Source organism: Myiozetetes cayanensis, unplaced genomic scaffold, assembly GCF_022539395.1.
Source record: "Myiozetetes cayanensis isolate MyiCay16 unplaced genomic scaffold, myiCay2020 scf20-37, whole genome shotgun sequence".
NCBI classification, from domain to species: domain Eukaryota; kingdom Metazoa; phylum Chordata; class Aves; order Passeriformes; family Tyrannidae; genus Myiozetetes; species Myiozetetes cayanensis.
Genome location: NW_026087412.1, coordinates 966,158 through 993,966, shown reverse-complemented (window position 1 = coordinate 993,966; position 27,809 = coordinate 966,158). Strand labels below are relative to the sequence as shown.

Sequence of the window (27,809 nt, the reverse complement as noted above, 5' to 3'; positions counted from 1 at the left end):
TGCCTCGCACCGGCCTGGGGAGGGGGTTATTTTGGGCAGGTCGGGGTCCCAGGAGCGTCTCTCAGCGCTGCTCTTATTCCTGAGCTGGTTTCAAAGCAGGGCAGAGCTGTAGCTCCAGCGGCACTGGCTCTGCAGCCAGTGCTCTGCAGTGCTGGCACAACTGCCCCAGGGTTCATCCCCGGGCTCTGGGGGCCAGAGTGACCCTCCAAGCCGAGTGGGATGGCAGGATCCCCTCTGGCATCTCCCAGGGCTGTGTTACTTTCCCACCCCCATGTCCTGGGCACCGTCTCCCCTTGAACAGCGTGTTCTCCTGGCAGTACCAGGGATGCACCAGCTTCTGGCACCACCGTTTAGGTTAAAAACATCTGTTTGCAGTAGGATTGGAGGGAAACACAGATCCCCTCCTCCCCACCGACTCGCAGTGCTGGTGAATAAACCACCGGCAGTGATGGTTACACGGGTATTGCCCTGGTAACCTGGATTGGAACAGGGGGAGGTGTGTGACATCCAGCCCCTCACCCTGGCTGCATCCTTGGGGGATAACTCTGGGGCTGTTCAGACTGTGAGATGTTGTCTTGGATCTCCTGCAAGTGGTGTTGTGCTTCAGGGCTGCAGGGAGGATGGTTTGGGGTGGTTTGTACTTCACTGTTTAGGTTATGCTCCGTTTGCTTCCCGAGCAGCCCCTGCTCCTGCCCCTCTCTCCTTTAGGAAAGCCATGATGGGCCAAGGTGAGCAGCCACTTCTGATCCCTGACTCAGATGAAATTGCTGCCCATCAGGGGTTCCCTTATTACGGGAGAATTCCGCCGAGCTCCTGTTAATAGCGCTCCCAGCACAGTCTGTTTGTCTCAGCTTGTTTTGCATGGCCATAAAATCACTTGGCGTGCTCCTGTATTAAACTACTCCAACCATCTGTGACTGTGCCTGGGTAAGGAATGTCATTTTAGCCATCAGGATTTATATATTATGGATTGTGCTGCTTCCCTGCTCGTCACCCCCACCACACCCACTCCTCCAGGGCTGGGGGAGCTCCCCGGCTCTCTTGGATGCCGATGCAGCATCTGTGACCCCCCGAGCCCCTGCTGCTGACAGGGACACGCTGCTCCTGTCCACGGTCCCAGCACTGCCACTGAAAAGCCACAGGCAGGACATTCATGGAGGAAAAGCAGCTCTTGCTTTCTTCCATTTTAAAAAAAAATCCCTAATCTGATAGCCCAGCATATGCTCAACTGCCCAAAAAAAGGGGAATTAGGGCAGCAGGGAACAAAACGTGCTACCAGTGAGACAATTGGGAGCGAGTTCCTTTTTTATTGGTGGAGTTCAAATAGGTCATGACCAAAATGCCTCAGTGCAAAATCTCCTGATAGGAGATTAATTTCCTTTGTCAAATCAAACTCTGGCTGGGATGCAGATGGGATCAGCCTGGCCCACCTGCACCCTGCTGGAGTCACAACTTTTATCTGGGGAAGTGGTTACTTGGTCCAAGTTTTCCAGTGTCTTAAAGAAAACAGGAAAGGTTGCTTTTGTGCTGCTGTTCCAGGCAGAAAGTGTGGTGGGGGCAGCAGCTGTGGTCTGAAAAGTGGGGGTGACACAGGTCCCTGCACCCCGGGGTGCTGGTGTGGGACACAGGGTGCAAAGGGCTGAAGATGGCCCTGTGTCCCCCCTGCTGTGTCACGGGGGGTCTGGGGGCCTGTCCGTGAGGGTGGGGTGGCCTCGAGCCCCATCTGCACCCACTGACCTGGCCACTGTCCCCCAGTACCTGCTGGGCGATGCTGGGCAGGGTGGCAGTTGCAGAAAAGGTCTCTCTGGGGGTTTCCTGAAAGGTTTTGTGTGTCCCCAGCAGCCGTGGGGCTGCCCATCCCTGCCAGGGCAGAGACAAGAACATTGGCTCTTGGTGCACGGTGTGGTTTGGGCACAGGGACACCAGGTTTGGGACAGGTGACAGCCACAGGGACACCGGGTTTGGGACAGGTGACAGCACTCCTGGGTGCCAGTGCTGATGGGGAGGGGAGCCCCCAGGCAGGCACGGGCTGTGGTGCTACTCCAGAGGGAGTCTTCATCAGTTGCTACTGGAGCCAGTGCAGGGATGTGTCAGGAGAGGGTCACCCTCCCCAAAAACTGTCCGGGGTCTGGGCTGTTCCCAGGGATGAATTGGGTGGCCAGGGAAGGGACTGTGAGGGGCTCCCAGCCCCAGTGCATGGCCACTGCATCCCACCCTGTCTGCACTCCTGGGGGGGAAAAAGCACCTTCATTCTTATTTAATGATAACGACAGTCCCATCTGCAAAACATCTGCAGCCAGAGGAGTGATTGTGGAGCCTCCCAGCACCGGGATAATAGGATAGCAGCCCCCGTGACAGTCACAGCTCTGTGCTTGCTGCTGGGCTGGAGAGAGCCCTACTCGTGCAGGAGGGTCTGGAGGAGCGGTGGGAGCTGCAGGTGCTGGAGGGGGTGCGAGGCTGGGACCCCCCTCCCGTGCACACGGGCAGGTGAGGTTTGAGAAGCAGAATTTGGGGTTCATAAGCAGAATTCCTGTGCCATGGGGAAAGCCAACAGGAGTTTTCTCTCCCAAATGTTAGCATTTAGCCAGGGCAGAAGGGCTTTTCCAGACCAGTAGCTGATTCCATAGCACAGTTCAGACATAATCCGAGTGTAGCTCAGTGTTTTAATCCACCCTGGGACGTGTTTTTCTGCACAACTAACAGAGTCAAGGTCAGGTCTTTGCTAGTTGTTTTGAGGCTAAACCATACATTTTTCATTTTTCCTTCCTTTGCTACTACCTGGAGGTTGTATCTGATCTTGGCAGCTCTGGGGAAGCTTCACATCCTCTTCATCAAACGCCAGTGCTGTGCTTAAAGATGGCGTTATTTAAATTAGAGATGGGGCTTTATCTTCTATTCCTGCTGCACAGCACTGCTGTGTTACCCTGGGGGTAAAGGATGCTCCTTGGGGGGGGTTTGGGCCCAGGACTCTGGTCCTGGTGCTGATCCTGGTCCAGCCCAGCAGCTCCACCTGCTCACCCACATCCCCACACCCGCTGCCGTTTGCCTTTAAGGTTTCTCACCCCTTCCAGCAGCACGTAATTTAAACAGAAGCACTTTAGAAGTCAACTAATTAGCACCAGGGAGGCATCCCCCCGGAGTTCGGCGCCGAGCCGTGCCCTCCTTTCTGCTACGAGATCCTTCCAGCTGGAAATCACAGCGCCTGCAGTTTTTAGGGAAAGGGAGAGGGTTGGTGTCTGCCAGCCGGGGCAGAGCTGGGCAGGGAGGGCAGAGGTGGCACCAAAGGCCGGCGGATACGGAGGGAGGCTCTCGGTCGATGGTAAAGCTCCACCTGGGAGCGAGAGCGTGGCGGGAGCCAGGCCGAGGGCAGGCAGGGCTGAGCCCAGGTGGGGCTGCTGGCGCTCCAGCCCATCTGGCTGCGGTGCCCGGGCCCCGCGGGAGTGCCAAGCGCCAGGGCGGCACCGGCTGGCGCGGGTTTGGTTGTTGGATCCGGCCGCGTCGTGGGCGTGAGCCGAGGCTGGGGCTCAGCTGCATGAGGATCTGAAGCATCTCCCTTTTGTTCCCGCCGCACCCTGACAAATGGGGAAGGACCGGAGTTTCTCTCGGCATTTTCGGTACGTGTCCCCGCTCCGCTCCCCTCGTGGGCTCCCTGGCCGGGGGGTGCTGGGAGAGCCTCGTGCCCCGCAGGCATCCCCACGATGGCTCTGCCGCCTCGGGGCTGTGGGGACCCTGCTCTGGCACCGGGGCAGCCCTGCCACCGCCCTGCGCCCACCGCAGCGCCGGCACAGGCTGCTGGGGGGAGTCGAGCGAAGCTCAGATGAAAAATTGGGGTGGGGGGGCTGGGGAGCGGCAGGAAGAGCCCATCTGGGCCTGCTTTGTCTCCATGGCTGTAGGCCAGCCAGGGGGTGGGTGGTGAGGAGGGGGTTTGGGGGTGCTGGGTGTGATGGAGCGAGGCCCAGGGACCTCTCGCTCTCAGCCTGGCTGAGCATGAGCTCTGAGCAAACTTGGGGTGTCTTCACTGGCCCCAGCCAGGCACTGTTCCACTGTCCTGGCCTGGCTGCTTTTGGGAGGGGGTGAAGGTGAAGAAAGCTGGAACCTCTGGGGCCTCTCCCGCCTGGGAAATGCCCTGGAGTCACATCTGTGTGTTGGAGCAGACTGAGTTCTCTGGAGCTGCAGAGGAGGGCTGGTGCCCTGGGGCTCACCACACCCTGCACGGGGATGGGAGCGGGCAAAGGGCTGCAGTGCCCAGGGATGGGGATGCCTTTCCCATCCCCTCTCCAACAGGAAACAGGCTGACCTGGAGCATCCCAGGAGGAGGAGGAGGTGCATGAGGTCAGCACTGTGCTCCTGGGCTGACCTCCACAGATGGGGTGGGTGCATCCGTGCTCCGTGAATCCTGGTGGGATTCACTGGGAGAGGGACATCCCAGCTGGGTGCTGCTCCTCGGTGCCATGCCAATGGGCAGAACCAGGTTTATCCCATGGGATAGCAGGATTCTGCAAAGCCCGGGCTCCATCTGCCCTGGGCTGGTGCTGGTGCTGGTGCCGGTGTCAGTGCCACTGTTGGTGCCAGTGTGTGCTTCATGGGTGGTATCCTGCTGGGACTGAGGCATCCATGCTAATGACACCCCACATGCTGCCTTCGATGGGTCCCTTTGATGGACCAGACCTGGGCACAGGTTTTGGGAGTCAGCACAGGGATCAGGGAAATCAGGGATCCCTGAGCAGCACTGGGCCATCCAGGGAGGGAACTATTTTGCATGTTTAGTGGGATTAATTGTACAGTCACTCAGCTGCCTCCTTGCTGAGGCAGTGTTGTACTTGTAGCACTGCCAGTGCCTGGTGCAGCCCCTGAGCCGTGTCCTCGAGTCTGGGTAGGGAGCTCTGCTCCAGTCCTGCTGCCTGGCAGCCCGATGGTGAAGCAGAGGTTGGTGTAAAGTGGGACAGCTCTGCTGGAATGAGCAGGGCCAATTTAATTTGGCCAATTAAATGGGACTGTGCTCATTTTGCCTGTGAGGAACCCGGACTTTTCCCTGGTGGGCACCCAGCCTGGGGCAGAGGTGTGAGGGACCCACATCCTCCCCTGCCCCGAGGCTGTGGCCACCCTGTCCCAGAGCTCACATCTGGGTGAACTATTTATTAGCACAGTTTCACTCTTTTCTAGTTGCTGCTTAATCACAAATCGCCTGGGAATTGCACCAATGTGTTGCTTTTTTTAAATTGTCACCAAATGCTCGGTGTGAGCATCTGCCAGCCTCGGGTGGCTTGTGATCTGTCTTCTCCTCCTCCTGCAGCAGCTCTTGTTTTGAGTTCTGCCTTTTGTTGGGGGGAAATAAAGATGTCATGGTTCTGGTAGAAGTGGGATTTGAAGCCTCCCCGTCCTCCTTCTCTGGCTTCACCCAGGTTTTTGTGTTCCCCTGGTGAAGCTGCCCAAGGGAGCCCTGTGGGATCCCCCCACCAGCCGTGTCCCGCTGGTGCAGCCCCTCAGAGCAGATTCCTCTGGGTCCTCTGACACCAGTTTGGCCCAGTTCCTGCTCCCATGGGAGTCTCGATCCCTGTGCAGCCAGGAGTGTGCTCACACCCCAGTGAGGCTGTGATGACACCGGGAGCTCGAGGTGAGGAGCGCTAATGAACCTCACGAGATGGTTTTGTCTGAGGAGGCAGCTGCGAGGTGCAGGGAGGGGTTGCTATAGAAACACTCAGAGATAACGGCTCCTCCTGAAGCCCCTAAATGTGCAAACAGAGGGTAGGGGTGGGTGAGCAGGTGTCAGAATCTCGCTGTTGTGATGGCAGAAGGAAAAAGAAAAGAAGAAGTGCCTCCTGGTGTTATGGTGTTCACCCTGGCTGAGGTGGGAACGGTGCTGGTGGGGCCTCTTTGCACCCTCCTGGGATCCTGCTTTGCATCCCCTGTGCACCCCCTGAGCATCCTGGGTGTCCCTGTGGGGCACAAAGGCCACTTGGCTGCTCCTGCCAGGAGAGGGGAGGTGACCCAAAACAGAGGGAGTTCCCAGTGCTGTTGCCTTGCCTGCAGTGTCACCATACCCACCCCTCCAGCGACCAACATCTCCCAGGGGGCACGAGGCTCCTGCATGGCTGTGGAGAGAGCTGGAACGTGGGAATGTTCATGGCAGGGGCCCAGAATAGCAAAGTTCAGAGCTTCCAGCAGAGAGTTTGGGGCAGGAGATGGGGAGCAATGTTTTGAGGGTTCCAGAATGTGCTGGGGAAGAAGCAGCTCTGTAGGAGGGCTCTGACATCATTACCCCAGTGGAGCTCTTCATGGGATGGGGGAAGAGGTGCAGTTGTGTCCCTGGTGTCCCCAGCACCCCCGGTGTCCTCAGCCCTGGTCATTTACAGCTCTTGGAGGACGGGTCCCAAGAGCACACGAGGGGTTCTGCTCTTTCCTTTCCGGGGGTGGCTGGATCTGGAGCTCTGCACCCCAACTGCCACGGCCCCGCTCCTCACTCCCTTCCCTGGCCTCACTTCCCCAGGATTTTCATCCCCAAGAAGCACCGGCAGCGCTTCGACGAGGTGGTGTCCCAGAGCCTGATCAGCAAGCTGTGCCGCTCCAAGAGCGAGCAGCACAGCAACCGCCTGCGCCTGCAGCCGCAGCGAGGACCACCAGGAGCGGCTGCTCGTGTCCACCCGCGCCAGCTCCGTGCCCCGCAGCCACGAGGAGCTCAGCAAGAGCCTGCGCAAGAGCACCTCGCTCGTCACCAGCAACGTGGCCTCGGGGGCTGCCCGCAGGTAGCACCTCCCCTGGGGGCACGGGGCAGGGATGCCAGGGAAAGGGAGAGGCATGAGGAGAAGGGGATGTGTTCCCTGGGAAACCCTGCTGGGAGCAGGATGAGCAAACACCTCTCCCTCTCAAAGTCTGGGCAGGTTTGTGCCCCGTCCCGGCTCTGGGACAGCTTTGGGTTCCCTCAGCATTGCAGGGCTGGCTGGGACGAGCCATGCTAGGAGCTGGGGTGGCACTTGCAGGCTGAGAGGAGGTGCTGGCTCCTTGCTGGGTGGGCTGCAGGGTGCCCAGCTGTACCAGCGGCATCCAGGGTGCCCAGCTGTGCCAGTGAGATGCAGGGTACCCGAGCAGAGAGCAGGCTGACAGGAGGGTGTAACCAGGTGGGGGTCAGCCTGTTTTCCCAGATAACAAGTGACAGGATGAGAGGAAATGGTCTCTAGTTGCAAGGGGAGGTTTAGGTTGGATATTACGGAAAATTTCTTCACAGAAAGGGTTGTCAGTCCCTGGCACAGCTGCCCAGGGCAGTGGTGGAGTCCCCATCACTGGAAGTGTTCAAAAACCATGTGGATGTGGCACTAGAGGACATGGGTTAGTGATGAACGTGGTGGTAGTGCTGGTTGATGGTTGCATTTGATAATCTTAAAGGTCTTTTCAAACCTTAACAATTCCATGATTCTGTGATTCTGTGGCTGGTCCTGCCCTGCCCCAGCAAGTGTCTGGGTGTGAGGAGGAAGGACAATCCCTGGAGCACAGGGATTAACCCACTTCCCGTGCCCATATGGCCAGACCTCAGCAGCCTTGGAGGGCGCAGAGCCCTGGCCGTGGCTCCTGCTCTGATCCCAGCTCCATCTCACCAACCAGAGAGCAGGATCTGGGCAATCCAGCCTGTTGGGCTCCAGCCCACCTTCCTGCCAGGATAATTTCAATGGGACTTGTCCAAAATCCATTTCCAGCACAGTCTCCCTCCCTGCCAGAACAGGATCTTGCTGCTGATGCTGCCTTCCCCCAGCTCCCTGTGGGAACAACTCCCAGCTCCAATCAGCCTCCCAGCAGGGAGATTTCCTGGTGCTCCTTCCAAAATTTCCTAGAGGAATTTAATTCCTCTCTCATCCACCTGTGAGACCTTTGCTCCCTAAATCACATTGTCTCTCTAATTCTGTGTAATGAAGAATCACAGACTGGAGGTGTATATGTATATATATATATATATATATATATATATATATTTAAATATATATATATTTAGCCCATTTTCCACTTTAAAACAATGCTTGAAAGACTTTGGTATCAAAGGGGACCTTGTGGGGACACTGGGAGTGTTGGGGACTTGAGCACTCAGGAGACACCTGGGCTGACAGGGTTGTGGAGGGGCTGGGGAGGGGAACAAGGGCCAAATCTTGGCCTTTCATGTCCCATTTGCTTCTTTGTCCTGCAGAACCGTGCGAGTTTATAAAGGCAACAGGAGCTTTGGCTTCACACTCCGTGGCCATGCCCCAGTGTGGATCGAGTCTGTCCTGCCAGGTAAGAACAGTTCCAGCCACGAGATTCAAAGTCACTTATTGATCTCAGCTCTGAACTTGAAGTGTTAAGTACTGGACTTTTCCAAGGCTCCGTGGTGGAGTTTTCCCAATGTGGATAATGAGCACCTTTGATACAATTTAGTTTGACTTCATCTACCTCCTGCTTTGAAAAGTGGAAAGTGTGTGTTGAGTGAATGTCCTGCAATGACACCAGTGTTCCCAGTGCGGGCTGGGTGCTGACACCCGGCTGGGTGAAGGGTCCCAGGACACCCAGCAGCAGTGGGTACCCTGCCTGGGCTGTCTCTGGGCATGGCTGGGGAGCTGGGACCCCATCCCAAGCTGGTGCCACCAGCTGAAGCCCCTCCTGTCTCTGTGTGTTTAGGGAGCCCGGCAGAGAAGGCTGCTCTCAAAGCTGGAGACAGGATCCTGTTCCTCAACGGTCTGGACATGAGGTGAGAGCTCTCTGAGTTAATCTGTACCTGTTAAACACCTGGGGTCTGCTTTTGAAAGCAGCAGAGCCCCATCCAGCCCCTGAATCCCTCCCAGGATGTGACCATAAGCCTAAAGCCACATGGGAATCCCATTTCCACCCACAAGTTAATTCTTCTCTATATTATTTGTGCACCAGAGCAATGGAACCAGAGGGGCACGTGCCCCTCACCAGCTCAGGGCAGCAGCCCCCGTGTCCTTGGTTGGTCTTTCTACACAAAAACCAAGAGCAGAGGGTTCGAGGAGGCTGTAGGATAAGAGACAGTGATGAATATTTAAAGCTTAAACATCTGATGCTGCTTCTGTCAAGGCTCAGGTTCTCACGTTTCAGCTGATCCAGCAAACTGTTGGCTGATGCAGCATTGCCAGAAAATAGAGGAGAAGGGTTGAGGATTGTCCTCTGAGCCTGTTTTGGCAGTCATCGTCCCAGCCCGGCCCATACCCTTCTCCAAGGGCAGACCAAGATTTTTTTTGCCTACAAAATTACACTTTATATTCACCTTGCATTTCCTTCTCGTGTGGAATTAGGACAGGCAAGGAGAGACCCGCAGCACTGTGTCACTTAAAGGAAAATTCATTTTCTGGGTCTGGGTGTAGCTTAACGCTGGTGTCATGTGCCATGAGCTCCACAGGCATCCCTGTGGTTATTCCTTGGGGCAGGTAGAGCAGGGAGCCCACTCATGGGGCACGATCCAGGCCCTCTCTCTCGGCAGCTCCTTTCTGTGCAGCTCAGGTAAGAGCAAGCAAAGACTGAGAGAGGGAAACCAGGGAATCACAGCAGGTCCCAAACATGGCTCTGAGCAGCACGAGGAGGCTTTTCCAAGATAAATGAAGGCAGCTGCAAGCTCCTTCTCCCTGCTGCTGTCCTGGGAGCTGCTGCCCACAGTGCTGCCCACGGGGACAGGCAGCGCTGACCCAGCTCTCCCGTGCCCGCAGGAACTGCTCCCACGACAAGGTGGTGTCGATGCTGCAGGGCAGCGGGGCAATGCCCACCTTGGTGGTGGAAGAGGGGATCGTCAACATCTCCAATGGTAAGAGTGGGGAGGAGGGTCTGGGGTGGCAGAGACCCCACAGCAGCTCCTCGGTTCCTGTGCAGGAGGGGATTGCTGAGCACCTCCGTAGGCTCAGCAGGTTTAAGGCGCTGCCTGGGGGGATTTTCCTCTCCCCCGGGCACACGGCCGCTTGCTTTCTGGGATCAGGCTGGATCTCAGGCTTGGCTGCTCTCCAGGAGGGCTCATCCTGCTGTGTGATTGTCCTTGGTGTCCCCTGCCAACGTCCTTTCCGTGCAGTGTGTGCCGTGTTCTTGGCCGCAGTAACCCAACCCCGCATCCATGGTGGCTGCGCAATCCCATGGCTGTGGATGGGCTGTGCTCTGCAGGATAATTATCCTGCTGCTGGGATCAATAATTTACTCGCTGCTGCTGAGGAGTCAGCAGGAGCTGAGGGTGTCGGGGCACTGGGTGGTGTCAGCAGGACCCCAGCCCAGGGCACAGCGCGGGCGCTGCTGCAGCTCCAGAGGTGTGTGGAGGCAGGAGGGGCAGTGTGTTATTGGGGGCTGCTCCACAATGCAGAGACTGGGAATTGGGGACTGGCTCTTCCCTCTGGAGCAGCAATGGACTCCCCTTAGTCCCACATTAGGAGCCCTGGGATGCCAGCTCGTTTGCATGTGTGCCAGAAACAAAACCCAGCAGCTCACTGCTTCATATAACCACAGAATCCCAGAATGGTTCAGATTGGAAGGGACCTTAAGGATGATCTCATTCCACCCCACTGCCATGGGCAGGGACACCTTCCACTACACCAGCTTGCTCCAAACCCCATCCAATCTGACCTACTTCAGAGTACAGAGCCAGTGGCACTCAAACTGCTCCACTGCCCTCAAAAGAAACCAAGAAAAGGTGGAATTTTTTTTTGCAGACTCTGACTCTCCTGAGTCCCCGAGCAGCTCCTCCTCCCTCACCTCCCTGCAGTGGGTTGCAGAGATTCTCCCCTCTAGCATCAAGATTCAAGGAAGGACCTTCACGCAGCAGCTGGAGCACCTGCTGACCCCACCCGAGCGTTACACCATCTGCAAGGCGCTGGAAGGCTTCTTCCAACATCGGTAACTCCGTGGCAGCTCCGCTCCTCCCGTGCTGGTGCCCGGCCTGCAGCAGTGCCTGGCCAGAGCTGGCGTGCAGCAGAGGCAGGCCTGGGCTGGGAGGCAGTCACAGCGAGCTCTGCTGTGCCCAGCTGGTGTTCCCCTGTGGGGATCTGCAGGGCAGGAGCCCACTCTGTGCTGCCTGAGGGCAGGGCAGACCCTTCAGCTGTGGAGGTTAATTCGGTCACCCCTGTCCCTTGGTCCCCCCGCTGCAGGCTCTCTTGCTGTCCAGCTGTCCCTGACAGCCACAGATCCTGTTCCACCTCTTTCAGTAAATCTCTCCACGTCCATCCTTGTCTTCTCACTCTTCTCAGCATCTCAGCACAGCATTCCCTTGGTGGCAGCACGGGAATGGCTGTGGCTGGCAGAGCCCTTGTCCTGCCATGGAGCAATCTCCCTGTCCTGCTGCAGGGATCCAAACTGATCCCTTGGCATGCTCCAGATTCAGTAGTGACCTTGTTTCCTGCCCTTGCTTGGTCTTCCAGCAGTGTTTTAGAATGTCATAGAATCATGGAATGATTTGGGTTGGAAAAGATCTAAAAGGTCTTCCAGTCTCACCCCCTGCCACGGGCAGGGACACCTTCCACTAGCCCAGGTTGCTCCAAGCCCCCTCCAACCTGGCCTTGGACACTTCCAGGGCTGGGGCAGCCACAGCTTCTCTGGGCAACCTGTGCCAGGGCCTCCCCACCCTCACATGGGAGGAATTTCTTCCTGTTGTGGGCAGTTTTATTCTCCTCCCTGGATTGGGTGCTCAGCCCTGCTGTTCCCAACAGCCCTTTCCCCATCTCTACACACCACAGAGCCAAAATGAGATGGAAATCTTCAGTCCTGGGAGGCTGCCAGCTCAGCCACGCTCCCTGATGCATTTCCCCCTCAGCCTGCCTACCTGCTGCTGGCCAAAATTCAGGTCTTTGCAGGGTTTCTCTCTGCTTTCTGGTGCTTCCTCACCCTCCTTACTCAGAGAATCATGGAATTGCCTAGGTTGGAAAAGCCCTCTGAGACCATCAAGTCCAACCATTCCGCCAGCACTGCCAAGGCCACCACTAACCCACGTCCCCACGTGCCACACGCACACAGCTTTTAATCCCTGCACTCTGCTGTGAAACCATCGGCTCAGGCCGAGCCTCCGAGGGGATCCCGGCAGCCGAGATCCCGGTGGTGGCGGGCCGGGAAGTGCTGGAGCCCCGGGAAGTGGCGTGGTGGGGCTGTGCCATGGTGGGGCTGTGCCATGCTGGGGATGCACTCCCTGCCCAGCCCTCTCTTTCCCATCCTGCAGGAACATTGACACTCTCATTGTGGATGTGTACCCGGTGCTGGACACACCGGCCAAACAAGTCATCTGGCAGTTTATCTACCAGCTGCTGACCTACGAGGAGCAGGAGCACTGCCAGCAAAAGATTGACAGGTTTCTTGGGTACAAGTCCTTGGCAGGTGAGAGGAAAGTCCCTGTGCCCCGGGACAGACCCGCAGTGTCCCCCATGTCCCTGGGACTGCGGTCCCTTGCACTGGGAACCATGTGGTGTTGGAATGGAACTCTGCACTGACAGGAGGGACGGCACCTGAGACAGTGTCTCTGGGAGCCAAGGCTTTTGGAAGCTGCTCGGGTCGTTAGAGGTGAGGAAGTCCAGGAAGGGAGTACCTGGTTTAAGGGCAGTGTTCGGATCAAAGAGTTGAAATAAGTGGTGGCACCATGTCCCTCGGGATGTCCCCAGCAGTCACACAGGCATCCGTGGTTGGAGGAGGTGAGGAGCGAGGTGCTGCTCTCCTAAAAAGACATGGAGGGCAGTTGGTGATCCCCCTTCTCCCTGGTCCTCCTGTCCCCTCACCATCACTTGGTTCTTTGGCAGGACAAAGCCGGCAGTGGTTTGTTTGCTGAGGGCAAATTTGGAGTGAAATGTCTTGATCTGTGCATTTAGCCCTTAATTGCTTCCAAATTCTTCTGTTCTCAGCTATTTACATTGATGTGTTCATTTTAGACTCAGTGAAGGTAGAAGAGGTATTGCTTGAAGAGAGACTTTTGGAGGAACAGAGTTATTTTAGCAGTAAACACCTCCAAGCCCTGTGTGAATCCTGCCTGTGGTGCATGGACTCCTGTGCTCCTGCACCCTGGGTTAGTGCTCTCAGACACCTCTGCTTTGTGTGTGCAGAGTCATGGCCCAGCCTACATGATGGGCTGCAGGTTCCCAAGGATTTATTAGTGTGTAAACAAAGAAGTTTTCAGCTGTATTTTGGGAATACAGAGCAGGTATCCATGGCCAGGGGAGGAGGGAAGCACAGGAGTGAGTCTCTCTGTCCCAGGTTGTTTCAGGCTGTTCCCAGTTCCAGGCTCCTCTCAGTTTCTCAGGTGAATGTTTCTCAAACTTCTCTGAGCATGGGAAGTTTTGGCTGTTCTGGTCCATTCTGTGTGTCTGTGCCTGGAAATGCACTCCAGAGATCTGTGAGTTTGGGCTGGTCCTTCTCCCGGAATCCCAAACTCCGGTGATCTCTGGTGTCTGTGCCAGGCTGTCCAAGCGCTGCTCCGTTGGGTCCCTCGGAGATGCTCCGGTGCCTCCATCCTGCTGCAAGCCCGAGCCTCCCCGAGCTGCCACACTGAACTGCACGTGGACAATGCATGGACAGCGTGCTGCCTTCCTCCAGGCAGCATTCCAGTGCTGGCCCCACTTCCCTCTTGTCCCGCGAGGGCAGGAAGGAGTTTGCTGGAACCAGCTGGAGTTTCATGTGCCCCATGAGCTGGTCAATGCCAATCCTGCTGGAAAAGGTGTTTGGATGTCCCATCTCTGGGCATCCATCCCTGCCCTGTGCTGGCAGGGGCGTCTGGAACCTGCTCAGCTCCCCAGGGTGGTGTAGGATGGAGGGAGTGGCTGCCAGGAGCTGGCAGCCCCCAGCCTGATGTGCTGTGGTGAGGAGGGACAGGGGAGCTGTGGGGTCTGGCCCTGCCTTACAGAGGTGTCTCCTGCTGCAGCCGAGGCAGAAGTGGAGGATCGGTACCGCAGCTCCGTCCGAGGGGCCTCCCTGTGCCGGGGCAGCCTCCGAACCCCCCGCCCTGAGGAAGGGGGGGCAGCAGGTGGGTGATCGGGGGCATGGGGAGGAGGAGGCTGGGATGAGGGGGATTGTGCCTCGAGTGTCATTCTGCTGTGCCCCAAGTCATAATCCTGAACTATTCCTAAGCATGAACAACGGGAAAAGATGGAGGAAAGGACTGAGGTCAGAGTAGAGCCAGCACTGAGGCTTTGACTGGAAATCCATGTTCTCAGAAACAGAATCATGGAATCATAGAATAATTAAGATTAGAAAAGACCTCTAAAATCATCAAGTCCAACCTTTGACCAATCACCACCTTGTCAACTAGAGCAAAGCACTGAGAACCACATCTAGTCACTTCCTGAACACCTCCAGGGACAGCAATTCCACATTGAAATAACCTGAAATGACCAATTAAATACGATGCTGCTTGGTCTGAGGCTGAACATTTTTTCCAATCCCTTCCATTGCTTGGATGTGAACTGGTCCTGCTGGTCTGAGCCCTCCCTTCTGGGGGACACAATTTGCAGCTTCCCTGTGAACATTCTCAGACCCCATCAAGTTCACAGGGAAAACAGCATTTGTGAAATCTGCATGGTTCAGGGCCAGTCTGAGACTCCTCATGAACCACATTCACTGCACAAACCCTCCCTCCCTTCAGAGGACACAGCACCTGCCTGTCCCCCATTGCTCTGGGCTGATGGCAAAGGGCCCTCGATCTCTGCTCAGGGCTTCTGACCACGACCTCCCCACCACGACCTCCCTGTGACCTCCCTGCCAGGAGCTCCTGACCATGTGGTGTTCCTCAGCTGGGGGGTCTGAGACATTTCCAGGGGAAGATATTCCAACCTGCCTCTGAGGAGCCTCTCTGTCGGGATTAGAGCGCGGAGAGCGTCCGACAGCTGTGTGTGCTGGAGGGAAGCTGCTTGGCTGGGCAGATGTTCACCAGCTGTGGGGAGCAGCCCTGTCCTCAGCTGCCCTGAGGGAAAAGCAGAGCAGTGGGAACTGCTGACCTTGCACCCACCCGCCCTGGTCCCTCGGGACCCCCAGACGCGGCAGCTGGGGCAGGGAGGTCACTCCGGGTCCCAGTAGGAGACAGAGGGACTTTGATAAGCTGGGGCCATCGGGAGGTGGGGGCACAAGCAGAGGAGTGACTGGATTGTCTCTTCCTTCCCCAGGCAGTGACACCGTGGAGGTCCCAGTTCGCCTGATCCCTGGAGAGAGACAGGCTGGTGATGGCACATCCCTCCCGGAGACACCCAACCCCAAAATGGTGTGACAGGGGGGACTCTGGGGGGAGCTTTGCTGATGTGTGTGGGACCACTGCATCCATGGGCAGGGTCAACAGTTTGATTCCTTTACTGTTAACATAGGAAAGCAGGAAAAAGGGAATGGGGAAGGATGTGTCTGTGGGTAAATACCTGCCTTGGCTGACAGTGTCCCTGCCTTGGAGCCCATCTCTGAGGTCACCTCCCTGGGCAATTAGTCACCTTTGATGAGGCTGCTGTCTGCCTTATTAACAGACAGTTAATTAATTAACAGTGAGGGTATTCAGGAAAGCCAGAGTAGCCCGGGCTGGGGTGAAATCCCCCTTGAAAGAGTAAGAGATGGGGAGCGGTGGGTCCGTGGGGGCTGTTCTGTCCTCAGGACACTGCAGGTGTCTGGGGGTCCACAAGGCATGGCAGCAGCTCTCTGCCCTTTCCCAGATGTCGGCCGTGTACGCGGAGCTGGAGAACCGCCTGATCGGCGGCTTTGCTGGCAAGGCGGGGAACGCGGCCCTGCACAGGACATCGCCCCCCGCCCCGGAGCGCGCCCAGGCTGCAGGTACCGCCGGTGTGTGTGGGGTGGTGAATCCTGTGGGATTCCAGAGTGCTGCTGTGCAGCACAGGGCACTGCCCTGGGAGATTCCCTCTCCCTCTCGGTGCACTCCGTGCGGGGTAGGGGCTCGCTGCACCCGGGGGCCGCAGGGCTGCCGTGCAGGACCCCTCGCAGCGCTCTGTCCCGCAGGTGCTCGCAAGCCGGGCATGGGGCTGTCGTGGCCGAGCGAGCCGCTGGGCTCCCAGCAGTGCTACTACCGCCTGCACAGCAGCGTGGCCTCCCCGTGCAGCACCGAGTCCAACCCCTACGTGAGCCTGGACAGCAGCCCGGCCCCGTCCCCCAAGCACCGGCACTACTCGCTCAGCCCTCTGTCGCGACGGAAGAAGCTCTTCACCTTCTCCAGGCCCCCCCGCAGCCGCGACACCGACCGGTTCTTGGACGCCCTCAGTGAGCAGCTGGGACACCGCGTCACCATCGTGGATGATTTCCTCACTCCTGAGAATGACTACGAGGAGGTGAGCTTGGCACGGGGCGTTTGGCGCGTGGGCTTTGATACCCCGATTGTGCAGCTGCTGGGGACACGTCCTGGGGCTCTGCGGGGGGCAGGACACCCCGAGGGCTGGGGGGATGGAGGATGAGGTGCCACCTCCAGCCTCTCCTCTGTCCCTCACCCAGATGAGTTTCCAGGATGACCAGGGCAGCTATGTCACCAACGACGTCAGCAGCAGCGAGTACATCAGCAGCAGTGACGAGGGCAGCTCCCTGACCTACTCCACGCTCTCCGACCACATCCCCCCGCCTCCACTCAGCCCCCGCCACCCCCGCCCCCTGCAGTTCCACGACCCCAGACCGTCCCCACCAAGGCAGAGGCCACAAAGACCAGCACGTCACCTGCCCCCAAATCCCTCGTCAGCCACCTGCACCCCATCCCACCCCCGCCGCCCCTCCGCCGCCCCCCCGGTGCCCTGTGCCCCCCCCCTGCACCGGGGGCTGCTGCACCGCCGCAGCGAGTCCAACCACATGAGCGTCAAGAGGCTGCGCTGGGAGCAGGTGGAGAACTCGGAAGGGACCATCTGGGGACAGGTATGGCCCAGGAGCAGGGTGGGAGTGGGGTCCCAGCCGTGCTCTGGGAGTGGTTCCCTGTGCGGGGCTGGGCAGGCCTTCTTTTCATCCTTTGAATTGTTTGGACCGAACTGCCGGGATGGGGAGAGGCCCTGGAAAGGCTGCAGTGTCCTGGGTGCTTTCCTGCCCTTGGGGGCTGACAGAGCCAGGAGCTGCCTTCAGAGGGGTTCTGCAGCCGGGGGAGGTTTTGTCAGTGGGAAACAATGAAGATGGTTGGAGCAGAGGGATGGGAGAACACTGGACGGGGGAAGCAGAGATGAAGGGTGAGACGAAACATGTCAGTCCTTTGGCGCTGTGGACTTGAAGTGATGCAGAACTGGCCTCACTGGGCTTTAACTCCCAGCCTGTGTCTCTCCTGATGTTCAGCACATGTTGTATTTTCCATGCCCTGAGCAGTAAGGAGGAAGCTGTGGGATCATCTTCCAGTCCCACAGGCACTTGAAATCTTGCAGATCCCTCTCTCTGGCACTCCAGAAAGAAAGATGCTCTTCCCAGTGTGTTTTTGTTTTGAGCAAAAAATTCCTGAAGTTTCTGGAATTCCATCAGTAAAGGAATTGTTCCCAAGCAGCAAGTGAAGGCAGAGATGCTCTGCAGGATTTCAGCTGTGGCAGGAGTCAACCTGCGGGGCAGTGACCGAGTCTCCAGTCAGGGGACAGTGCCAGCACCCTGTGCTGGTTTCTTCTGGGGACACAGAGCTTAGTGTGGAGGGCAGGGAATGGGCCCAGCACAGGCAGGCACTGTCGGGCTGTTCCCTGTGCCAGCACAGCTCCTGACTCTTCCTCCTCCTGCAGCTCGGGGAGGACTCGGATTATGACAAGCTGAGTGATATGGTCAAATACCTCGACCTGGAGCTGCACTTTGGGACACAGAAGCCCACAAGTAAGTACCTGAGCCCCAAAATGGGTCCTGGTATCAGCCAGAGACTAGGGAGTTGGGTGGAGCTGGGAGGAACTGGGAAGAACTGGGAGCAACTGGGGCTTGATGGGCAGCAAGGCAGTGCCTGGTCTGTGACATCACACATGGCATGAACTTGTTCATACTCAGTATTTTGTGGCTGGTGGCACAGTGGATCATTAAGGTAGAGATGGTTTCTCTATCTCTCTTAATTGTCTTTGCTGCCACAACCTGTTTTCTCTCCACGTTTCATTGGGCAGTGAAACTCGGCTGGAGGGTTTCACCAACTGCAGCTCTGGTGCTTGAGAACTCTGAAAACGCTGAAAAAGCCATGAAAACATTCCTGTGTCCATAGAAATCACCACAAGCAGCACTTTTCTTTTTACCCATATGACATGTTGCTTTCCCCCAAGAGCGACGATGGGGTCTGGAGCTCCCTGCCTGTGCAGCCCCCCGTTGCTCTGGCACTGAAGCCCCACCAGCTGGGATATCCCACCCACCCACCCGAGTTTCTGGGTGCCACAAACCCAGGCAGGGGGTCCAGACTGGAGGTGCAGAGTGGGGGTGGCTGGGGTAAAATTCCAGTGGGATGTCTGAGCCCTCCTGAAAGGGACACTGTGCCCAGCTGGCAGTGGAGGTGGGATAAAATGGGGTTCTTCTCAGGGAACACCTTTTTGGGGATGTTTCTGGGCAGTCTGGGGTTTTCTGTGTGTTTCACCTCTCGTTTTGCCTTTTTCAGCTCCAACTGAGTCCTCCATTGAGGAGATCTTTGAATCACAGAATTCAAGGATTCTGGAGCCACTGCTGTGTGCAAAGCATCAGCTCTCCTCCCTTTCATTCGTGGTTTCATTGTTTTCAGGACACTTTTCTTCCCGCTGGAGCCGGCTGAGCCCGTCCTTACCCGTGATTAAATCTTTCAGTTTCTCTTCCAGAGCCAGCTCTCTTGCCTGAAAACTTTAAAAAGAAAGACGTGGTTGAAATTTTGTCCCACAAAAAGGCCTACAACACATGTAAGTAAACTCCACTGGGAAGTACCCCCAAAACAGACCAGGTGGGACCAGGGATGTAGAGAACTGGCAAGGTAAAGGGAAGGAGGCTACATGAGCACAGTCACATGAGCACAATCCCATGAGCACAGCTTGGCTGGGATGGACTTTTCCTGCAGCCCAGAGCCCCTCCAGACTGGGTTCAGCCCCATTAAGGGGAAGAAGTCACCTTTGTGGGAAAGGCTGGAGATGGGATGTGACTCACTGGCTGGGGAGGGAGGGGGCAGAGCCTGCATGGACCCCTTGGGGTGAAGTGGGGCAGTGAGGGGGCAGTGCTGCCTCTCCAGGATGTGCTTCTGGTAGGAAGGAGGGTGGGAGTGCTGGGTGGGACCTACAAGACCCTGATTCCCTGATGTCCTGGCTGCAGGGAATGTGGGAGTGGGGGTTGTTTCCAGGGCAGCCCACTCTGATTGCGTGGGTGATGCACATGATGTGATGCAGTGCCCTGGAGGGTCCTGCCGGGCCAGAGTGACCCTTAAGGTCCCCTTGCAGCCTCTGCAGGGCTGTGGCAGCAGAAAACCCTTCCCCTCCCAGTGGGCACATGGAGAAGGCCACCACCCTCCCAGGGTGGAGAGGCTGAGCTCAGCTCCTGTCCCAGGCCTGTCCCCAGCCCGGGGGTCCCGTGCTCCTCCCCTCCCCAGTGACGAGCCTCCCTTGCCCCCAGCCATCCTGATAGCCCACCTCAAGCTGTCGCACGTGGAGCTGCGGCAGATCCTGATGACGATGGAGACGGACCGGCTGGAGCCCTCGCACATCAAGCAGCTGCTGCTCTACGCCCCGGACGGGGAGGAGGTGCAGCGCTTCCAGAGCTACAAGGAGAACCCCGGCAAGCTGAGCGAGCCCGACCAGTTCGTGCTGCAGGTACCTACGGGCAGGGCCGTGCTCTGGGAGCGGGGGCTCTGCGTGTGCCGTGCCCCCTGTCACAGGAGGAGCTGGTGGCACCGGTCACTGTGACCGCGGCTGAGAGATGCTCGGGGGGGTGCCTGAGGGTCTGGCAGCTCCCCTGGGGGCTGCTTTGGAACTGAAGAGTTACCCCCACGTTTGCTCCGTGGTGAGAGTGACTTCGCCCAACTCTGATTTGCTTTCTGTTGACAAAGTCGCTCGTGGATGTGGGTGTGAAGCTGCCCATCCCGTGGCACCAAAGCTGCTCCACGTGCCACCTATGCTAAACAAGCGCATCCTGCTCCCATGGACAGGGCAGCATGCCAGGAAAAGCACCATGTAGGAGGGATTGTGGCTCATGGGGACAGTCCCTTTCTGCTCCTTTTGCTCCCAGATGCTGTCAGTACCCGAGTACAAGATCCGCCTGCGCAGCCTGCACTTTAAGACCACCCTGCAGGAGAAGACAGAGGAGATCAAAGCCAGCTACGAGTGCATCTGCAAGGCCTCGCTAGAGCTGAAAAGCAGCAAGAAGCTGGCAAAAATCCTGGAGGTCAGAGCAGTCCTTCCTTCTTGTAACAGTTGCCGTGGGCCCTCAGCATCTCACAGGAGCACCCCTGGGTGCTCCTGCAGGGCAGCTCCACCCTTGGGTCCCTCTGGGACCAGCTGAGCCAGGGTCCATCCCCTGCTGTTGGCTTGTGGGGGTCCTGGCCTCAGGAGGGTGTGGAAGGGTGGATCACTGATGGCCACACACCCACCTGCAGCACAGGGAGGGCTGCAGGAGCCAGAAACCTGCCAGGCAGGGCCACAGCAGAGCCCACCGAGGTTGTCCTGGGCTGTGTTGAGGCTGGAGGATGTGGGGTCTCTCCCAGCAGTCGCTGTGAGTGTCCCCACACTTGGGCAGCACTTCAGGCAGGTCCCTCTGCATGGCCAGGGCTTGTGCCAGCCCTTCTGTGGTGTGGGCAGGGTCCCCACAGGTGATTTTGGCATCCTGGGACAGACTGTGCCTGGCAGAGAGAGAACAAATGCAGCTCCTCCTTGACCCTCCCGAGATGAGCTGCCCCAAATTACTGTCATTCAGTAATTAATTTGGTTTTGCCTTTAAAAAAAAGCAGGTGGGATAAATGAGGTCACCATGTGACCAAATGCATTTCCAGAGGAGAGATGAACCTCCTTAGTGGCTCCTGGCCAGTAACCCCTCAAAAATTCCTTAAATCCTTGGGGGGCCATGGCTGTCTGCACATTAATGGGTGGTCAGCAGAAGTTCAGAGCCCTGGGTGCAGGAGGTCACCAGCCCCTCATTCCCTGGTTTTCTCTCTGCAGTTCGTGCTGGCGATGGGAAACTACCTGAACAACGGGCAGCCCAAGACCAGCAAAACAACGGGCTTTAAAATCAACTTCCTCACCGAGGTGAGGCAGGCCAGGCTCCTTCGGGGCAGGAGGCACTGCCACGGGAGCTCCGAGTGCCCCGTGCAGCAAACCCGTCCTCCTGAAACACCCGGGGACAGCGGCTGCCAGAGGGGATTTATGGATTGCCCCATAGGGGTGACTTCAGAGAGACCCTCATGGGGGTTTGGTGCTTCAGTGTGTTGGGGAATCCAAGCTCAGGCTGGCCAGAGCCCACGGCTGTGGGGTGGGAGAAGGAGGTTTTTGTCCCACGTGGGTTGTGGTGGGAACCCTGAGGGATGGGGGGCAGGGGGGCAGCCCTGCCCTGTGGGAGGGAGCATCTCCAGGCCGCTGCTCTGGGTGTGCATGCTGTGTAACCATTAAAGGTGCCATTTAACCATTAGCCAGGCGGCGTGGCCGGGCACTGCCACGCACGTGAGCGCAGGGGGAGTGACACACCGGGAGTGTGGGGACACCCACGGCCTGTGCAGGGCCCCTCCTCACTGCTTCTGCTTTGCTGCAGCTGAACACGACCAAGACTGTTGATGGGAAATCCACCTTCCTGCACATTCTTGCCAAATCCCTTAGCCAACACTTCCCAGAGCTCCTGGGCTTTGCCAAGGATCTTCCGACAGTGCCGCTCGCTGCCAAAGGTAAAGGAAGAGAAGCAGCTGCAAGCCCCGTGTCTCCTTGCACTGCCTCGTGGCTGGGTTTGGGTCTGGGGTCAGCTCTGAGCTGCACAGCGTTGGCACGAGCAGGGTGGAGCCAAAACAAGTGAGGAATAGTCCTGAGAGAGAGGACAGGTTAGGAAGGGACGAGTTTAGCGACAAGGGAGGTGCCACCTGTCCACACCTCCAAATGTGGCAGTGCCCAGACAAGGCTCTGTCCTCTGATCTGAACTTCCCTTCTGACCTGAAAACATGATTCCCAAGTTCAGGGACACCTTGTATGTGCAAATGAGGCACAGGAGGTGGAAGAGCCTGGAGCTGCTCTGCTCTGCTCCACCCAGCTGCTGCTCCCTCCATCCTGGCAGCACTGCTGCTGCATCAGCCCTGGCACAGGGAGTACAGTGCCCTTGGGGGTTCACAGTCCAGTCACAGCTCTGCCACCTTGATTGAGGATCACACAGCTCTGTTGACTGCAATAAAAAACAGTCAGGCAGATGCTGGAGTTGTTCTCCATCCACTGGTGTCAGTGAAGGGAACGGAGCTGGGAAGGGGCTGGAGCACCAGCAGCAGCTGAGGGGGCTCAACCTGGAGAAAGGGAGGCTCAGGGGGGACCTTCTTGCTCTGTCCAACTCCTTAACAGGAGGGTAGAACCAGGTGGGGGTCGGGCTCTGCTCCCAGGGAACAAGGGACAAGATGAGAGGAAATGGCCTCGAGTTGTGCCAGGGAAGGTTCAGGTTGGGTACTGGGAAAATTCCTTCATGGAAAGAGCTGTCCAGCCCTGGCACAGCTGCCCAGGGCAGGGGTGGAGTGTCCATCCCTGGAGGGATATAAAAGCCCTGTGGATGTGGTGCTTGGGACATGAGTCAGTAGTGGCCTTGGTGATGCTGGGGGAATGGTTGGACTGGATGATCTTAGAGGGCTTTTCCAACCTGAATGATTCCACCATTCTCTGAATTTAAATAATGTTATGAATCTCTGCAAAGCACAAGCTGCATTCTCGTTGCACACCATCCCCTGCTGTTTGTGAGCAATTCCCCTGGGAATTAGTGCTACAGTGGATAAACAAGGGAGCGAATTCAGGCCTGGAGCCGTACATTTCCACCTGAGGAAGGTCTGTACCTGCAGCTTTCCCAGCTGGAGTTTGTATCTGGCCTGTTCAATGACACTCCTGTCGCTGGAGGCTCCCAGCTGCCCAAACTCCTGGCACTGTGTCACCCTTTGTCCTGGGCACCCCCCCTCCCCTCCCAAGTACCTGTGTGTCCATCACCGCCCTTGTGACTCCTGTCTGCTCCTGTCTGCTCCTGCAGTGAACCAGAGGACACTGACAGCCGACCTGAAGGACCTGCACAGCACGGTCAGTGACATCCAGATGGCCTGTCACAACATGCCAGCGACCGCGGAGGACAGGTTCGCCATTGTCATGACTGTATCCTTCTGCAAGAGGGGCAGGGCTCCAGAGTGGCTTTCTGCCCTCCAGTGAAACCACTCTGATGTCTTTGTGGCTCCTTGGGAAGCAGCCAGGCCGTGCCTGGCACCATCTCAGTACTTGTGGAAAACTGCCCTCACTCTCAGCCAGCAGGGAAAGGGATTTTGTGGTGCCCACCGGCTCAGCTGCCCCTCTGTGGCACAGCCCCGTGCCAGGGCACGTGCTGGGTTGTGTGTCCCTCAGATAAGCACTGTCAGGGACAGCTGAGTGTGGCAGCACCTCCACACGTGTGTGTGCAGCAGGTCCGTGCTGACGCCCGAGCTGGCACCCAGCCATTTGATAAGGGATTGATAAGTGATTCTGATCCCAGACCCGCAGAATGGCTGTTTGTCCTTAAGCCAATTCCCTCAGTCCTTCCTGGAGAGTGCCCAGCCTGCCATGCGGTCCCTGGACGACCTGCAGCACAAGGCCATGGAGGAGTTCAGCAAGGTGTTGTCCTTTTTCGGGGAAGACTCGAAAATGACAACTTCTGAAGCTTTCTTTGGCATCTTTGCAGAATTCATGAGCAAGTTTGAGGTGAGCTGAACCTTTCAAAGCCAGCCAGGGGTTCCCTGTGAAGTGTCAGTGAGGTGTTTTACTTGTGTGTGAGCAGTGGGAATGAGATGGGGCTTTGTGAGCACCTGTACCCGAGTGTCAGCAGGGGGCAATTTTTATAGCACTGATAAAGTGCAATTTTCCAACATACAGGTTGGCTGGCAGGGGTGGGAGGCTGAGGGAGGGCTCAAGCACCAGCCCCAGGGAGGGTAACGAAGTTGTTCATAGAATCCCAGAACAGTTTGGTTTGAAATAGACCTTAAAGCTCATCCAGTGCCACCCCTTGCCATGGCAGGGACACCTCCCACCAGCCCAGGTTTCTCCAAGCCCTGTCCAACCTGACCTTGGACACTTCCAGGGATGGGGCAGCCACAGCTTCTTTGGGCAGTGTGGGTGCCCTGAAAGCTCCTCCCTGCCCACAGCAGCCACCCATGCCCCACGCAGTCCTTGTCTCTCCCCACAGCCCGTGCCCCACACCCACCCTCCCTCTCTCCCCACAGCCCGTGCCCCACACTCACCATCCCTCTCTCCCCACAGCGGGCTCTCAGTGATGTGCAGGTGGGCGAGAGCCAGCGCAGCCCCAGGATGACCTCTCCCCTCGCCTGGTGAGGGACCCGAGCTGCAACAGTTCATTGCCAACAAAGTGCAATTTGCTCCTGTCGAGTTTGGTTGTAAATACGCTGCTGCCACCTGCCCCCACCCCGCAGAGCCACGGACGGAGGGGTCGGGGCAGGAGGACACTGAGCAGGCACTGCAGGTGACAGTGGGTGATGTAAGGGTGAGGCACAGGGACACGAGGGTAAACACTGCACTGGGCTTGAGGACAGCTCTTCCAGCACCCTCCATTTCCAGTGGATTACTGAGCCAAGGATTTCAGACCCATCTCCCTCTCTCGAGTTTCCAGAACGAGAGAGCTTCCCCACATCCCCACGGCCCGAGCACGGGGGTCTTCCCAGTCTCTCCCCCCAGCCCCGGGGCCGGGGTTAAAGCCCAGCCACAGAGTCCCTGTGAAGCCAGAGCAGGGCAGGCAGGGAAGGGGGTGTGGGGAGATGAGGAGAAGGGGTGCCACCAGTGCCTGCTGCCCTGGGACCCTGCACAGCAATACTGCTGAGCTCCTCTGCAGTGCCTCTCCAATCCTGTCTGCCCTGCAGCAGAGCACCTGGGGCTGGAGCTCCACCTGAGCACACTTAACAGTGGAGCAGACATCACTGGAGGTGGCCTGGAGGCTTTAATCCCTGCCATTGCCAGCTAGTGGCAATGGAAAGCAATAGGACCTTGCAGAACCCTCCTGACGTGTCCATGTGGTCCCAAGTATGGATCTGGTCTAATCCTACCCAGCTTCATCCCACCCATCAGCTTTGCTTAAAGCTGTACTAGAGGCTGATGGATCTTGAAAGCTTCTCAAGAGTTTAACACCATCAGCACAAGGCTTATTGGAACTCGCCAGCAGCCAGAAATCCCTGAGTGTTTTGGTGCCTCCTTGGAAAGCACAGAACCCCTGGTAACCTGAAAATGAGTGGGAGTCCTCTGCAGCCCCAAGTGCCTCTCCAAGGCACAGCAGAGACAGCAGGAAATGCTTCCCTGCCCTCCTCCAGTCACTCCCAAGGGCTGGAGTGCTGAGTCCCTTTCCTGTTCACGGTGACTGTCCCAGGGAACTCCAGAAGTGAGCACGTCCATCTTCGGTGTTCATGTCCTCTCAAGACGCGTGTCCATCTCTCACCGAGGTCTGGTTGTCACTGAATCGCCGTGTGCTGTCCCCTGGGCTGGAAGGGGGGCAGTGTCCCCTGGCCAGGGCGTGCACCTGAGGGTGACAGGGTGCCCGGAGCCGCTGGCAGCAGACGCGCAGCGCGTTGCTGTGGTGAGACATCACCCTGTGCAAAATGCACCCATTGCCTTCCAACCCCGTCCCGCTCCCACATCCCGCCCCGTGGAAGCGCCCCAGCAAAGCACAGCGCAGGGACCCCTCCTGCCACCCATTGCCAGAGCAAGGGCTCGTCCTGCAGCCTCCGCAGGGACACAACCACCAACCGGTGCATTATTTACGGGAGACCTTACGGCCGTCGAATCTCCGCGTTTGGGTAAATTTTTAAACCCTGCTGTAGAAAGTGAAGTATATTTTCACAAGTGTTCTCCGTTTATACAGCTTTAAGTGCCAGGTAGTGTGTAGCCTTGTGTTCCCAGAGGTGCAGACCTGTCCCTGCCCCGACGGCAGTGACAAGGCCACGCTCCCTCTGCTCCATTTTCCCTCTTGGATGTTGCACACTGCATTCCAGTGATTTTTTTTTTCTTTTCTTTCCTTTCCTTTCCCTTTCTTTTCTTTTATTTATTTATTTTTTAATTTAAATATACCCATTGTTTAAACCACCAGAGGTTCTTTTGAAGCTGTCATGACAGAAAATGCTGTACATAGATTTTGCTACATGTTGTAACTTTCCGAGATAGTTAGAACTCCAACCCCTTTGGTATTTTTATGTGAATATTTTCAAAGAACCAGAACTTCTGGTTATATGATTTGATAACAGGACTCTGTATATTCACAATTCAGTCTCAACCCAATGCCTACGTGCTATTCCTAAAATAAAGCTACTGCCTTCTGCCTCCTGACCTTATGGGCCTCTGTCTTCTGTCCAAAATTGCTGCCATGGTGGTGGGAGGAATTCTGCATCTGGCACTTCTGTTAACATTGGCCCTTTACAGCTGCAGAAGAGAGACACAGGGGCTCACCTGCCTGGGCTGGGGCTGGTATGGGGAGAGTCACTGCCTAAAGGGCCTCAGCATCCAGGCTGGTGGGATCAATAAGAGCAGCAAATTCTTAAAATAGTATGGATTTTTTCCTCCAGCCTTCAGAAGAAAACATTTAGTGAGCGTAAGAGCCAGTGAATTGTTTCCCCCTGAAAAGGCATTCTTGGCTGAGGTTGAGTTTATGTCCCAGGGGCCATTTATCTCCCTTGACACTAACAGCAGATAGATAGGGACCAGCTCCATATCAGATGTTCTGGTTGTAGATTAGCTGGTTTACAGCAGCCTGCTCGATCCCTGGGTGCTCCCCAGGGGCTGGAACATGGCCCTGTGCAGAGTTATCCCAAACAGCCCTTGCTGAGCACATGCATCTCCTTCCCATCTGCACACAATCCTGACTGACGTGCTCCAGGGGAGCAGGGAGGTTGGATTAGGTGACCTCCTGTGGTCCCTTCCAGCCTGAACCATCCCTTGATTCTGTTTGAAGTGCTCAAATCCCTCCTGATGTTTCCTCTGCCCTCCTGGCTGATCCCACCTGGCTCTGCTGCAGCCCCAGGACCCTGAGCTGCCCAGTGTGGCTGTCACACCTCCCACTGCCCGGGCTGAGCCCATAAACCACCCCAGGAGTGATGTCCCAGAGCCTGCACTGCGCTGTGTCCCACAACAGCCTCATCATTCCCTGCACGCTCCCATTTTGCTGGTTTGGGTAACTCAGACATGAGGTAATTCCTCCCCGGCACTGGCACTGGCCAGGCACTCTCCTTGGAGCCTCAGCCCAGCCTGAACAGAATTCCTGCGTCAGCCCTGATCACGGGATCATCCTCACAGGAAAGCCTGTCCTTGGAAAGGAAATCACAACTTGGGCAGCAGCCGGGAGTGCTCCACGGGTGCCACTTCCATCCTCCCACACAGACCAGGAAACACTGACCCTGAAAATCCCAAATGCTGGATTATTTAAGGCTTTTCACTCTTTCCTGCAAGAGAGGTGAAAAAGACCTCGAAGAGGAAATGATAAGCTTGAGTAAGTCACAGTGAAAACGGGATCACGGCTGGGATTCCAGACTGGCACCTCCATGGCAAAGTGGAATCACATTCGAGCCCTCCCTCTCAGTATCTGGATAATGGTTTGAGTGGTCACAATCTCTAATTATTTTCCAGGTGCCAAGAAAAATGCCAAAGAGACAAACAGAGATCTCAGCTTCAGGCTGGAAGGACTGGAGGTCAGGAAAAAGTGGCACAGATTGGGAGGCAGCATTTGTAGCCCTTGAGGATCCACCTTGTTCTAACATGACTTAGGAAAATCTGGGGTTTTCAAATTGTAGCAGATTAAATGAA

The 27,809-nt window shown here is 56.9% G+C and overlaps 1 protein-coding gene across 1 annotated transcript in view; it reads left to right on the top strand.

Annotated features, from left to right (window-relative positions):
* Positions 1–26,333, top strand: part of LOC126640922 (delphilin-like) — a 34,895-nt gene extending 8,562 nt beyond the window's left edge. Inside the window, 21 exon segments of the mRNA XM_050317138.1 lie at positions 6,488–6,599; positions 6,601–6,743; positions 8,171–8,256; positions 8,638–8,707; positions 9,681–9,775; positions 10,662–10,845; positions 12,158–12,312; positions 13,844–13,945; positions 15,081–15,175; positions 15,609–15,726; positions 15,910–16,235; positions 16,396–16,803; positions 17,634–17,721; positions 18,669–18,746; positions 19,447–19,643; positions 20,059–20,214; positions 20,985–21,071; positions 21,571–21,700; positions 23,023–23,141; positions 23,553–23,717; positions 24,273–26,333. Coding sequence (XP_050173095.1) covers positions 6,488–6,599; positions 6,601–6,743; positions 8,171–8,256; positions 8,638–8,707; positions 9,681–9,775; positions 10,662–10,845; positions 12,158–12,312; positions 13,844–13,945; positions 15,081–15,175; positions 15,609–15,726; positions 15,910–16,235; positions 16,396–16,803; positions 17,634–17,721; positions 18,669–18,746; positions 19,447–19,643; positions 20,059–20,214; positions 20,985–21,071; positions 21,571–21,700; positions 23,023–23,141; positions 23,553–23,717; positions 24,273–24,344 — 2,986 coding nt within the window. The 3' untranslated portion in view covers positions 24,345–26,333.
* Positions 26,334–27,809: the final 1,476 nt, after the last annotated feature.